This window comes from Octopus bimaculoides, chromosome 21, assembly GCF_001194135.2.
Source record: "Octopus bimaculoides isolate UCB-OBI-ISO-001 chromosome 21, ASM119413v2, whole genome shotgun sequence".
Lineage (NCBI taxonomy): Eukaryota > Metazoa > Mollusca > Cephalopoda > Octopoda > Octopodidae > Octopus > Octopus bimaculoides.
In genome coordinates this window covers 754,490-770,167 of record NC_069001.1, presented here as the reverse complement: position 1 = coordinate 770,167, position 15,678 = coordinate 754,490, and the positions used below count along the sequence as shown (strand labels likewise).

The window sequence follows — 15,678 nt, the reverse complement described above, 5'->3', positions numbered from 1 at the left end:
GTGGGAGGCTCAGCTTTGCAGATAGGGTCCAGGGCAATATTTTGGGGCTTATTTCAGTCAACATTTTAATACAAGATGCCCATTGTGAAAGTGGCTGAAAGCAAAAGAAAATAATTTTCTTCGTATCAAAGCATCAGGCCAGCAATTTGGAGGTGCAGGGTTGGGTTAATTACATTGAGTCCAGGACACGTTGGACAAAACACTTTGCAGAATTTCTTCCAGCCCTTTACATCTTTTCAGCACTACCTCTTGTGTAATTGACTTATTCCCCAGCCCTAAAACTATTGGCCTTGTACCAATATTTAAAACCATTGCTATTATTATTAGGAATGCAGTGAGCTGGCTGAGTGTCTGGTGTGTTGGACAAAATTGTTAGCAGCATTCCTTCTGGCTTTTTATGTTGTGAATTTAAATTCTGCTGAGATCAACTTTGTCTTTCATCTTTTCGAGATAAAAAAGAAAAATCAAGTACCAGTCAAGTTCTAGAGTTGGTGTGAATGACTTATCTCTTTCCCTAATTGTTCCAAATTTTGAAATCATTGTAATTTAATTATTTTTTAATTTTTATCTTATGCTTATTTATATATTTATTATAGTCTCGAGAACTGGAAATTGCTATTCACTGGCGAGACTGGCGTCAAATGTGTGCTATAAAATTTTTAAGACTTGAAGATTTCATTGATAATCAAAGACACGGCATGGCAATACATTTAGAACCGCAAGGAATTTTATTTGCTGAAGTAAAAACAATTTTTTGTTTTTGTTTTTCTATTTCTTCCTTACCAACTAAAATATAATTTATTTGATTTTATTAAGTCATATTAACCTTTTTGATACCAATCTGCCTGAAACTACCCCTGTTTTAAAATGATTTCATTTAAAATTTTCCATCAAAATTCTGTGAAATTTGATTTTCACACACCAGCTTAAGAAATGACAAAGTTATTTTGCCAAATTCTTCATTATTTTCAAAATTCATTGAAACTAAGGCAACGTATTTTGTCAGAAATATGGTAACAAAAGGGTTAAAGTGATCTGAATTTAAAACCTTCCATCAAAATTTCATGTTAACTTATGTTCTCTCTCTCTCTCTCTCTCTCTCTCTCTCTCTCTCTCTCTGTATGTATATAAATATATTGATGTATATTATGTCGGTGTTAATTAAGTGAAACTTTGTGATAATTAGCTCACCATCATTAGCAGTAGCAGCCAAAAATGAGCGAAGGGAAATAACTCAATATTCTACTGATAACTCTAATAATCTCCAAGAATATGCCTGTCCATGGGGGAGATATTACCTTGCTTAGAAATAGGGAAGGACTAGTGAAAGGAAAGGCATCTGTTTCTGGGAAATCTATGTCAGTAAAATTCTGACCCCGGCAAGCCTGGAAAAGTGAGCATCAATATGATGACGGTGATACATACACGTGTGTGTGTGTGTATGGCCCAGACATCAATCACCATTTGTTTAAGAAGTTTGATGATGATATCCTTCTATGTGTGTATAAGTAGATGGATATATATATATATTTATTTAAGAAAATAGAGATGATTAAATTAATAATTATTTGTTAATTACAAAATTGGACATCATTTTTGACTCTAGAAACTAATTAATATAATTAAAAACATTTTAAAGTTGAATCTCATCGGAGGTGGGAAAAGATACACCCTTACATTTTCATATTATTGTGTGTTGAGTATAGGGAGCAAATATAGTTGTTGGATTTCCTCCCTGCACATAACTCATGCTAGTTTGGATAAATGGATGATAGGTGAATGAACAAGCTAATACATGTACATATGTATACATGTATATATATTGTATATATGTATGTATGTAATACCTCAAATGTATGTATTTGTGTATATATTTAGAACTTTTAAATATGCTTATTTATATTTCCAGATAACATTTTTGAATCCAACTATTCCCAGAAGGCCAAAGTTGCAAAGACAGCGTCGTATTTTCCCTAAACATAAAGGTAACGATTTTTGAAATATTGCTGTATTTAATAAAGTAAAACCTTGTTGATCTCAGGAAGCTAAGTAGCAGTTTCCTGTGTTCACACGAAGTGGGCTGTTCAACAGGGTCCAGCTAGCCTGAAGGGTGCATTGGTCTCTTGTGCCTGCTTTGGCAGGGTTTCTATGACTGGATGACCGTTCTAAGGCTTACCAGTTCATACAGTGTATTGGGTGCTTTTTTTGTGGCACCAGCACTAGTGTGGTCACCATGTAACTCACACAACAAGTCCCTTTGACGGTGGTGGTGATGGGGGTGGTATTGGGTTTGATGTAGAGAGGCTAAAATGTGAAAGAAGGACAGGAACAGGTGTCTTACTGTAGAGGAGATACATGACTACCCCAGCAGGAGTGGGAGAAATGATGGTGGAGATGAAGTATGGCATAAACCCTTGAGTTACAAGAATATGGTTGAAGAGTAAATTGGGACAGTAAACTGATTCCAAAGGTGGGGTAGATTCATGAGCATGTGAAAGAACGACAGACAGCCGGAGATGAGGATGAGAGTGAAAGCTATGGATGGAGGCATGGGAAGGAAATAGAGGTGGGTGAGGGAGGTGGTAGGTTAAATTATAACGATCTTTGTATATTACATGGTTTTTTTTCACTTGTGTCATGCTTTCTTTCTTGAATTGTAGGAAAAACTTTCTTACGACCTGGTCAGATGAACATCAATGTTGCAACTTGGGGTCGACTTATGAAACGTGCTTTCCCATCTTTACCTCCAAACTGTGGTGAAGGTGGTGTGTACAGCCCACCTACTGCTAAACCAGGTAAGTCCTTTCATAACCTTAGCAAATTTTGGTGCCTTAAAAACTCTTGTAGCTATAGATAAATATTTATAGCTTCATTTGTGTTGAAGCCTCTTATAAAAAACAAAGATTTATTTTAAAACAACATTGTCAAAATTCCAAAATGGTATTCGTTTTGCAGGCGGCATTCTTGCTCAAGATCGTGGTCCTCCAATCCATCAGTTGGAGTTTTCACCATTGCCATCATCACAAGAAAAAGAACCAGAGACAACAGCTGCTTCCACGGAAGTCGTCACCACCCCACAGAAACCACCAGTTTCACCAATAAAAGAGATTGAGGTAAGGATTTTTGGGTTTTATTTTATAATTTGAAGAAATGAAAATCCAGTCTGTCCAAATCTCTTTTACACGTTTTTGTCTTGGAGAAACAGTCTGCATTCATAATCTCTAATGCGTGTGTGAGCATACTCACACGTGCACACACTACGTTTGGATTGTAGCCAAAAGGTTCTTATTAGCAGTTTGTCTCTCACCAAGGACATCCTATGGAAGAACAGGTCACAGTGTGTCCAGCTGTGGCCAGTCAGTCTGATGTGTGCTCAAAAGGGCTTTGCTGCCGGTCAGGCATTGGTGGTCTGTTGGGAGTGAAGGCAAGGAGTTGGCTCGGGACTTGTGCCTCTGCAATTCTGTTCTGTTGGTGCAGTTTCGCCAGACAGGGCAGTTTTGTGTTTCTCAGGTGTCAAGATTGATCTCAAAGCACTTCAGTGAGGCTCTGGGTGTGTCTTTGAGGTGCATTCTCTGTTCCACACACATGCATACGTGTCAACCCCACTAGTCCTGGCTCCATGATAAAGCACTCTGCATACACTGAAATGGTTGGCAATAGAAAGGGAATCCAGCCATAGAAACCAGAGCAGACACAGTCTGCCGGATCTTGTCAAACTGTCCAATCCATGTCGGCATAGCAAACAGATGTTAAGTGATAACGATTGATGTGTGTGTGTACATGTATGTATTATATGTGTATCTTATATTAATTTAGTTTTACAAGAATGCAAGTCACAATGACTTTGAAGGTTGACCTTTGCCAGGCTGTTTAGCAGCCAAAACTTCAAAGTTATTATCACCCATCTTCTTGTAAAAGTATGATAAATGTGTACTCTAGAAATAAAATGTACTGAGTTATTCTTCAGTTTAATACATGTGTGTGCATATTAAATTGTATTAACTGTGCATTGCATCGATTAAGGAAATGTACTAATTGTTTTGTTTTTCTTTCTTACAGGCTGTGTTATCTTCATTTAACTTCCTTCCTGATGATTTAATCTCTGACAACTCAGTCATTGATTTGGAAGACACAGAAACCTCGACCCTTAACAGAAAAACTCCACCCTTCTTAGATAGCCCAGTAAAAGAAAAAACACCAGTTTCTTCACCGACATCACCAGAGTATGTATTTTTCTCTTCATCCAACTCATTTCCTGTCTCGAATCGTCTCTCACACGATTTTCACTCATAGCATTTACCTACACATCCACTCTTTCTGCTCTTCTATCCTCTTCTCTTTCATGTTCATATTGTATCTGGACCTCATCTCTCTCTCTCTCTCTCTCTCTGTCATGTATTCACCTCTTCAGTAACACACACCTGTTCCTTGTCTCCCCAGCGTAGTTTCTTATCCTTCCGTTCTATACCCCAGCTCAGTTGTGGGGTCTTATCTTGTGTGTACAAGTAAAAGATAAAAGGTAACTATTTTACCATTAAAAAAAATAAAAGAACTTAGAAAATTTTTTTTATTATACACGTGAATAGTTATGCAGCTCCCTTGCAAAGAAGAAACTCGCTCTGCTCTGGTTCCCTTCTCTCATATTCTAACACCTTGTCTCCCAGCATGTCAAACGAGGACCCTATTGAAATGAATATCTCTTCTTACAACAGTATTTTCATTTCCTTTATTGATTTCATAAAAGATTTCCTTGTTTCTTTTATTTCTGTTTTTCTCTCCTTCAGTTACAACCATCAAGAAGTTAAAATGTCACAGTTTAGGCCGATAAGTGTGCTTGGACGAGGCCACTTTGGTAAAGTGAGTATAGGTTTTTGCTGTAAATTTAGATTGATTGTAGTAACTCTTTGTATTTGGGGTTTTGAATATAGTTTTTCTTTTAATGGGTTGGAATAAGATTGGAGAAACACAAAGGGAAACTAAATTTCTTTTTCGTAGACATTAGGGAGCATGAATTGGATGGGTATTAAACCATCTCCCATAGAAGTTTCCTTCTTGACACAGTGTCTTTGTTGTGTTCTTCCTTTAGTTTCTGTCATTCTTCCTTTTATTCTTCCATGCAAGGTTCATCCACTCAGAGAGAATTCAGTAATTTTTATTTTACCGTTTGCAGGTCATTCTAGCAGAATATAGAAATTCTGGTGACTATTATGCACTGAAAGCACTGAAGAAAACCGACATTATCCAGAGAGATGAAGTGGAGAGTTTAATGTCAGAGAGAAGAATATTTGAAGTCATCAATTCCACAAAACATCCTTTCTTAGTGAACCTCTTTGCTTGTTTCCAAACAAAGGTGAGTGCTTTATATATATATGTGTGTGTGTGTGTGTGTGTAATCTAAGAATCTCAAGAATAACAGGCACTCCTATAGAATGGGTATATTAATCAAAGTATACAATTCTGTAGACTCACTTCAGCTGATCTTACCAAGTTGGTTTTCCACAGGATTTACAGCAGGTGTGGAAGGAAAAAGAAAAAGTAGCGAAAGAGTTGCTATATTTTTTCCACACCTGCCATCTCTGAAGAGCATATGCATAGTTACCTGATATCTGTTGCAAAACCAGTCCATAAGATTGACAGTAATGGATTTATAATACAATATACTTAGATTAATGTGTGTGTATAAACTCTTCCTTTTCTTTCTAAGCATTAAACTACTCCAATATTTATTAAACCCTGCCCCTCCTGTGTTGTCTTTTGGTTTTTGTTTTTGTTAATTGCCATCACAATAAATAGATACTTATATCAATGTTTATTTGCTGCCTTTGCTCTATTCGTCAGTTGGTGCCTACTTAAACGTCAGTTATTCTCTTCTTCAGCAACATGTGATATTTGTAATGGAGTATGCGTGCGGTGGAGACTTGATGATGCACATCCACAGCGACGTTTTCAGTGAACCAAGGACAGTTTTCTATGCAGCATGCGTGGTACTTGGTCTGCAATATTTACATGAACACAATATTGTATACAGGTAAATTCAGAAACTTCACTTTACCTGTCTTGTTTTCTTGTTCTTTTTTTGCTTCTTTTTTTAAAAATGAATGGGAAATATTATTTCTTTGACACATGTATAATATAAGTACTGTTCCACGACCTTACATGGATGTTAAATGTGATGATGATTATGTGTGAGTGTGTGTGTGCATGTGGACACTCTTGTCTTGATATCATGGCATCATCATCATCATTTAATATCTATTTCCCATGCTGGCATGGGTTGGACAGCTTGACAGGAACTGGCAAGGCCAGGGACTGTGCCAGGTTCTGTAGTGTTTTGGCTCAGTTTCCACAGTTGGATGCCCTTTTCTAATGCCAACCACTTTACAGAGTGTATTGAATGTTTGGATCTTTTTTAAAACGGGGGGCCACATTTTTCATTAACGAAACACTTTGAAACTTGGAACACTGGTAGAATGTGTCATATAAAACATCTTTTTCTGTAAGTCTTCTTAAAAAAAAAAAGAAATCCATAAGTTATTCCATGTGAAAGTTGTCGTATTTCTGTAATTTCAACCAATCACTGACGTCCATTCAGCCGATATACATTAAGTGCCGACTACATAAACAAACGATTCTGAAACAATTAACACTAACCCTAACCCTAACCCTAACCCTAACCGTAGGGTTAGGGTTAAAGCAAATTTAAAATGAAAAAAGCAAATAAAACGAAGGTATGGAGATTAAATACGCTTTACATCACTTAATCAGCCAAAGGAGTAAATGTAAACAACTGAATACTTGTCAGTGATTGGTTGAAATTATCGAAATAAGACAATTTTTTACATGAAATAAATTCGAATACAAAAATATTTTTCTGTTCTATAACACAAAATAGATAAGTATACGAAGTTTGAAAGTCTTTCCGTACCAAAAACACTACGTAAAACATTAATGAAAAATGTGGCCCCCGTTTTAAAAAAGATCCGAATGTTTTTTTACAAAGCACCATCACTATGTGATGTTTATTAATGTGCATCACTATTGTATGAGTGGGGTTGTTTTATTTTTGGTTATTAAAAAGAAAACCTGTCTGGTCATGGGAAAATATTACCTTGCTTGAACACAGGTGAGGGTTCCTGGCTGTAGAAAACAAGCGTCAGGAAAATCCATCTGATCCATCTGCAAGTATGGCAAGGTGGATATTAAATGATGATGATGATTATAAACTTACCTTAATAGCAAGTATTCCATCTCAGAGATTCGATCATTAATTCTTTGTTTTTCTTTCTTTTTGTTCTTCACAGGGATCTGAAATTAGACAACTTGCTTTTAGATTATGAGGGCTACTTAAAGATTGCTGATTTTGGTCTGTGCAAAGAAGGTATGGGCTTTGGCGATCGCACAACCACGTTCTGTGGAACTCCAGAATTCTTGGCGCCGGAAGTGTTGACTGAAACCTCTTACACACGTAGCGTCGACTGGTGGGGCCTTGGTGTATTGATATACGAAATGCTGGTCGGAGAGGTATGGAAGCACGGTTTTAGTCTTTTTATTTCTTGCAATATTACACCGAATTTACATTCTGATGAAAAATAAATTTTGAGTAAATGACTTCAACATATTGTGTTATGAAACTATGCACCATATTTGGTAGCATAAAAGATACACAGGCATATTAGAGATGTACCCTGATTTCAGCAGCAATTATTCAAGTAAAATGTGTTTAGTACATTAAGCTGTATAATATTTAAAGTAATGTAGCTTTACATTAGAAAATCTGGTAAAAGTACCTTAGCAAGAGCACAAAATGTTACCATGTATTACTGACATTTTACAGAGTCAGGCTCGGTAGAAGAGATCGTCTGGATTAAAATTAGCCAATAATAGCGAATGTCACGGACAAAATTAGCATATGGAAGACCCATTTTACGTAGAAATGAGTTTATGCAGAAGTTACCTCCCTTGGCCTATTATCAATTTTATAATCTTCGCTGAGAACGTCAAAACGTGTTTTTGTGTGCGGACTACAAACTTGAATGTCATCATTAATGTCTTTTTTTTAATCTTTAAAGAAAACAAAAAGATTTGTTTTAAGCTTTTATTTTCCAGGTTTGATTTTTTTTTATATTCCACATTGTCAAAACTTCAGGATTTCATGTGTATTTTTTTTTTTATCCAAAATGGAAAGCTGGTCATAATTTATATATAGATATATATAATGAAGAAGAAAAACATGTTAAATTTTTATTATATTTAATTACTATCATGATTATTATTATTATTATTATTATTATTATTATTATTTTATTTATTTTTTTTTGGCTTGCATGAAGTTTCATAATGTAGTTTTAGTCACTAAGTAACAAAGACATCGTTTGGTTCTTTTTTTTTTCTTTTTTCTTTCCTTCTGTAGTAAAACTACTAAAACAGTTTAGCTTCAGTTAGAACCACATTGATATGAAACAAGCTTGAAACAGCATCACATTTATAGGACAGGCAAATGAACATTTGATTTCTTATATTAGACTGATGGAGGCCTTGAATTTATGAAAGAAATAAACGAATATGTGTGGTGTTCATGCTTTTCTCAAGGTTGTTTAAATAGGACAGACCAAATACTTGACCTTAGACCTTCCCCATTTGGAATGTATCTTACCCCCTACATCACTTACCACTAATAGTAATAATAATGATAATAATAATAATAACGAACAAAATCTTAATTCTCAGTATTTGGTAGATGGAAACTGTGTGAAAGCCTGTCATGTGTGTGTTCCATCCACCACTTGATAACTGGTGTTAGCTTGTTTACATCCCTATAGCTTAGCTGTTCAGCAAAAGAGGCTGATAGAATAAGTACTAGACTTTAATAAAATAAATGTTGGGACTAATTTGTTCATCTAAACCAATGTTTCCCAGCCCCCTCTTTTTTTTATTTTATTATCTGTGGACCCTTTTGATTCCTTCTTCATTCAGATTCTCTTAGTCATCAGCACGGTTTCAAAGTTCAAGGTGCGGCCAAAATGATCCCACATTTTATAGATTGACAAACACTTCCACAGCAAACACACAATATGCACCAGGTTGAACCATGATTTGTAACTGGAAAAAAAAAAAATGTTTTTTAAAAAATGGTAAAATGCTAACTACATGAAGGCACTGTTACCATCTGTCTAACTCTATAAGCACCACACCAATGGCTGCCACATAGCATTCTATATGAAACCAAATGAAAATTTTTAAAAAAATGTTTTTTGAAACTGGGTCACATGGTCGACTGATTGTAATGGAAGGGGCAAATTGTGAAACAGAGATGTGAACTTTTAATGAAATTAATTTGCTAATCAGTTTATCTTTAGGAGGTCATTCATCACATGCAGGTTTTTTTTTCCTTTCTTTTCATTAATCAGTGAAAGTGTATGGCCCAGTGGCGAAGGTGTTGTGCTAATGATTGTAAGACTGTGCTTTCAATTCCTGAAGTGGGTGGTGTGTTGTGTTCTTGAGCAAAACTCTTCATTTCGTGTGGCCCCACCCCCACTCAGCTGTGAATGGGGTGGAACAATAGCTGGAAAGTTAACCCTGCAATGGACTTGTGTTCTGTTCCAGAGGAAGTGTTGTGGTCTCAATCACAAACAAGCTGCAGCTTCTGACTTTCCAACAATACACATATGTTCAGGAGGAGACGTGTAACTTAATGGACAACTATGTTACCTAATTAGTTGGTGTAATTCCTGTTGCTCTTCTCCATCTCAAATTAGTGCTAATTAAATAATATCTGATCTAAATTAGATTAAAAATCTCATTAGTTAATTTGCCAATTAATAACTGTGTTGCGTTATTAGTGTTTATTTTTTCTTTTCATTTCCAGTAATTTCCATTTCAGCCACCCATCCACAGGAACGAAGCGAAATTGTTTAAAGCAATCCTCCGACGTAAGGGGTATCTAAGTCCATCTCGGAATACTCGTCTCAACGCACCCTCACCATTCCAAACTAAATGCCCAATGACTGCCATTCCCTTACCTAGCAACAAGAACCCCGTGCATTTCAACCACACCAACACCAACACAACAACAACTACAACAACAACACTGACCATGACAAAAGCACGTGCTAAAAGGCAGGCGAGAATGTCAGCTCCGACAGTCCCCGTCACTCAGTGCAAAAACGCTGCCGACCATCGTGTCGGCTTACAAAACAATCAGTGTAACGTTCCCAAGGAGACGTGTACCACCGTTCCTTGTAACAGCTCGGAAAGCAGCGAGAGCGGTCCACAAGCATGCCCCGCCGACAGCAATACTGACGGGCAGAAAGTACAGCAGTCTATCGTAGACAAAAAGAATGCTAAAAACTTAAAGTTGCAACTTCCGCATAGTAAGGTCTGTAATGAATGTTAGAGAACGAAGCAGAAATAATAATAATAATAATAATAACAACAACAACAACAACGACCAAAACCAGACAACAACAAAAAAAAACAAACAAGCCATGGAAGGTTTGATAAATTTGGATAATGGAGACAGATATTAGATTATTCTAAAGTTTTCAATTTCTTCTCATCTTAGAAGACAAAATATTTTTTTGTCCCCAATATTGATAACTTCACTAAGTTTCAGTTGGTTTTCATCTCTAATCATCATCAAATGTTTTATTCTCCAAGTTTGAATGCAGCCTCTGGAGTTGTTATTTCTAAGGATTGTGGTGTATCAGTAACCTTTCTCTTGGTTTAGAAATAAAGGTTTATAATTTAAATTCAGTATGGGACCACCATACGTACACACACACACATATATATATCTATGTGTGTGTTTGTGTGTGTGTGTATATATATATATATATATATATATATATATATATATATATATATATAAATGTATCACCATTATCATTTAATGTCCATCTTCCATACTGGCAGGGTTGGACTGTTTGATAAGATTTGATGGGCCAGGGAACTGCATCAAGCTCCTGTGTCTACTTTGGCATGGTTTCTACAGCTGGATTCCCTTCTTCCTAACACCAGCCAAAGCACAGACTGTGCTAGGTACTTTTTATGTGGCATTGGCACTAGTGAAGTCCCTAAGTATCTCACAAGACAGGGAACCCCTCGACTGAGTGGGACTGTTGTATTCTGGGAGGTGGCTTTGGGCCAGGTGTTCAGAGGTTAAAGTATGACTGAAGGAGAGAAACGAGTGTTTTATTTTAGGGGAAATACATGGTGACCCCTACCTGGGTGGAGAGAAAAGAGATGGGGTGTAAGGGTGTACCTTCAAGGTGCAAGAATTTGACTCTCAGAGAGAATATGGAGAGAGGAGAGGATTAGACAGAGTTAATAGACTTGTGATGATGATAATAGATGAAGCTGATTGAAACATAGTGTAGATGTATTTTACTTACAACTCCCATGTTTCAAAAGTGTTGTGTTCTGGAAAATCTTGCTGTAACACCAAATTCCATAACATTAACTTTCTTATCCAATGGAAAAATAGATTTTGATTTATGGAATTTTATAACATGGCAAGATTATTTGGGAAGGCAACTCTTCCGTAGCATGAGAGAGATGCTTGTAAAATATGTTTCATCTCTGAAAATAAAGTTTTCCAAGAAATTTGCAATCTTACCAACAAAATTCTAAAATATTAAAGAATAAAAAGAACTTGCCTCAGATATTTACCATATTTTCCGGCATGCAAGCTGACATAGTATTTAAGTGTAAATGTTTGAACATCATCTCTATCTTTCGAAATCCTGCTGCATTTCACATAGAAATTTTGGCCCTCCAAAGTTGTCTTGGTGTCTATGTCGACCTACTTGTTTTGGCTGTAAATTTTGCTCTCTAAAAATTGTCTTATAATGCCGGACAATATAGTAGAAACAGAAATGTTGTGGAATCTTGTCTAATACTAAGTAACCGACCTTCTCAATATTAGGTATTCTTATATCAATGGAATAAGTTTTGGTCTTGAGTTCTATATAAATGTCTTCTAATATCCAAGTTTGTCACTTCTCTTGTGAGCTTCATGTTTGTTTGGTTTTTGGAGAATGAGTTTTTCACACACAATTCACACATTTGCATCCATTTTGGCGTGACGAGTCAGTTTCAGCTGCCTTTTTGTTTTTTAATTATTATTTTTGTTACTTTCTTTTTTGTATTAAATTTCAAAACTTGTTTTTGTATTTAGTTGGACTATTTTTCTGTTCTAATGGTTTATCTTTGCTGTTTAAAGTTCTCTGGCTCTTGAAGAATTATTTTATGATTCTCTCCAATCACCAAATATTTGGCACCATGGCTTGAATGTTGTCTTGCAGTCACCTTTCATAAATTGCATTCATTTAACACTTTTGTTTCATTATGGATTTAATACAAAGAAGGTTGCATGTGGATGTGGGTGTGAGTGAGAAAGATGGAGGGAGAGAGAGAGAGAGATTGTCAAATCAAAAGGCCATACAAGTTCGCTTCCATAAATATGGAAAATTGTATTCTGTTAATACAATTCTTGTTCTGTAGATTTACACTGAGAAAATTGATTAAGCAAGATTTTAATTAAATTTTTTAGTTTTTTTATCAGTTGTTATTTACCTTGTCTGGTTTTTAAGGAATTAGTTTAATTTTCATTCATTTCATTCAGACACTTTTCGATATCAGTGTGTATGCATGTCTATATACATACATATATATATAGCATACATACATACATACATATATATAACATACATGCATACATCAGGTCATTCCATACATAATGCGATTTTTTTCAATTGCATTAGCTAAAAGTTGGAGCGGGACAGGATAAACCACCTGCATCAACTTGCTATAAAAGCAGGCAGTAATTTTACCTTATTCTAAGTGCAAGTTTGCAGAGTGCAGTTCGATTGTAACAGTTGCTTTTTCAAAGCTATAATGGAAGTGACAAAGGAACATATTTGCCATATTTTGCTTTATGAGTTAAAGGCAACAAAGGGACGGAAAGTATGAATGCAGTATATGGGAATCGGACAATGCGCATAAGCCAGTGTCAACGGTGGTTCCAGAATTTCCAAACCAGAAACTACAGCCTAGAAGACAATCCTTGTCTTGGAAGATCTGTAGAGCTCAACGAGGACATCCTGCAAACCTCTGGTGGTACAAAATTCCATCATAACTGTTGAGGAACTACCAGAAAAGCTTGGATTTGGTCATTCAACCATTTATCGACACCTGCATGCCATCAGAAAAGTCAGCAAATTGGGTCAATCAGTTCTTCACAAACTTTCCGAGTCTATCAGTCTCTTTTGTTGAATCATTAAGTTATGGGGATGTAAACAAACCAATACCAGTTCTCAAGGGGGGTGGGGTAGAGAGAGAAACACAAGGACACACACATGCATAATATGTGACAAGCTTCTTTCAGTTTTTCTCTCCCAAATCCTCTCCCAAGGCTTGGTTGATCCAGAGTTTATGGTAGAAGATACTTGCTTAAGGTGCCACCCAGTGGAACCATGTGGTTGGGAAGAAAGCTTCTTATCACATGGCCACCTCTGCACCTTATATATATAGGGCTCTGTGTGTTATATATTTTTCATGAAGATATTAATTTAGGTTCCCAAAATATTCCCTTTGTCCCATTTTGATCCTTGATTTAACACTCTCACATGACTGACTTGAATACCTGAAATACACCCCTAACACTGGTCTTAGAAGGCCTACATATTTTGCAGGGTAAAGGGCAGGGGTCAGCTTCAGTACAATCACAGATACTATTTGATTGCTACTTTATTTGGTCAGCAAAGGAATCTATCTTTTCTTCTGATTCGCATAACTTCATTTTACCAAACTCCTAAAGGAGGAAAGACAGGTTCGACCTTGTGGGATTTGAACAGAAAGGGAAGAGCCCTTAACTAAAAATACTTCTATGTAGTTTATTGTCTGATACTTCCCTAATAATATTAACAACTGTTTAAACATTAATATCAAGTAATAATAATGATAATAATTATAATAATAATAATAATGATAATGATAATAATAATAATAATAATGCAGTGTAAAGTAAATATTTCTGCTAACGTGTATGGTTCTTTTATATTTTACTTACGGCCATGCTGGAGCATTGCCTCAAGATTTTAGTAGAACAAATCGATGCCAATATTTTCTTTTTTTCTTCTTCTTATTCTTTTAAGCCTGATACATATTCTGCTGCCTCCCACCCGCTTTGCCAAACTGTTGTGTTTCAGGGATGTAAAGAAACCAACACCATCTGTTAAGCATCAGTGAAGTGAAAACAAGCACAACGACACACATGTCCATGTTCCACACTGATATGAGTTGGATGGTTTGGCATGGTTCGTTGGGTCCAGGAACTGCATCATGCTCCAGAGTCTGCTTTCTGTGGCCTGATGTCCTTCCTAATGCCAACCACTTCACACACACACACACACACACACACTCACACACACAGCTTCTACACAGTTTCTGCTTCCCAAATTGACTCAGTCATTTGTCATCTTGGAACTGTATCCCAATACCCTTGCTCAGCTGTGCAGAGGGACTGAACCCAAAAGCTTGTGGTTGAAAAGCAAGCTACCTAGCCATAAAGCCATAAAGCCACACCTGTGTAACTGTTTTAAAAAAAGATGCTGCAAGGTCCTTCATGAGCTGTACACTTACACGGCTGGTTTCCCAGATTCTGTGGCATATATAATATAGTCCCCCTGGATGGGACACCAGCCCATTGCAGGATGACTCCCTTTTTGTCAGCTGAGTGAACTGGAGTAATGTGAAACAATGTGTTTTGCTCAAAAACACAACACATTGCTTGGTCCAGGAATTAAAATCACAATCTTACAATCATGAATGCAACACCCTCACCCCTAAGCCACGCATCTCCACGTTTAACTATTTTACGTATTGTTATATTTGTTTCTTTCCTCACTGCTTTGTGTATGTGGGTAACCAGATACCAGCCAGCCAGCCCAGTGAGCCAAAGCAATAGTCACAAAGTATTAAATAGCCTTGAAATGAGGTTTTATTGGTGACCTCTCCTTAGATAAATAAACAGTTGTTTTTTTGGTTTTTTTGGAAGTTTTAGAGAATTTGATATATATCGTTATTATAAACATCATCATCATCATAATGTCCAATTTCCCATGCTTGCGTGGGTTGGACTGGAGTTTGTTGTAATTTTTCTACAGCTGGATGCACTCCCTGTCACCGACCCTCAACTGTTTCCAAACAAGGAAATATATGCTCTTGACCAGACATGTCTTTCATGGAAGACTGGAAGTAAACAGCATTGCTCTGCTGTAATGCTTGTTTATAGCCATCAGATGATGTTAAGATAAGGAGACAGAAACATGCGCACATTAGTTGTCTGTAATGCAATGCAATAAAGTGTTCCCCTTGAAGTTCCCTCGTGGTTAAACATCCAAATACATTTTGAATTACCAATGCAGGGTTCCAAACAACCACAATGGTGAAACATATGTAGGGGAACAAACTTGTGTTTATCACATTCCCTCCTACATTTACCCAGGATATCATAACCAGTAATGCTTAGTGGTTACTTAATCAATGTACTGGAAGCAGGCTGGATTAGGATAATCTGTTCAGCTCTAAACTTATCTGTAGCAGTTATACATCTAATGCTACACACACACACACACACACACACACACACACACACACACACACACACACACACACACA

The 15,678-nt window shown here is 36.5% G+C and overlaps 1 protein-coding gene across 1 annotated transcript in view; it reads left to right on the top strand.

Annotated features, from left to right (window-relative positions):
- LOC106867289 (serine/threonine-protein kinase N2) overlaps positions 1–15,678 on the top strand; it is a 130,694-nt gene that overhangs the window by 109,139 nt on the left and 5,877 nt on the right. Inside the window, exons 11-19 of the mRNA XM_052975287.1 lie at positions 597–740; positions 1,910–1,985; positions 2,661–2,795; positions 2,956–3,113; positions 4,060–4,223; positions 4,785–4,857; positions 5,171–5,350; positions 5,877–6,028; positions 7,302–7,521. Coding sequence (XP_052831247.1) covers positions 597–740; positions 1,910–1,985; positions 2,661–2,795; positions 2,956–3,113; positions 4,060–4,223; positions 4,785–4,857; positions 5,171–5,350; positions 5,877–6,028; positions 7,302–7,521 — 1,302 coding nt within the window. The remainder of the gene's footprint in view (positions 1–596; positions 741–1,909; positions 1,986–2,660; positions 2,796–2,955; positions 3,114–4,059; positions 4,224–4,784; positions 4,858–5,170; positions 5,351–5,876; positions 6,029–7,301; positions 7,522–15,678) is intronic.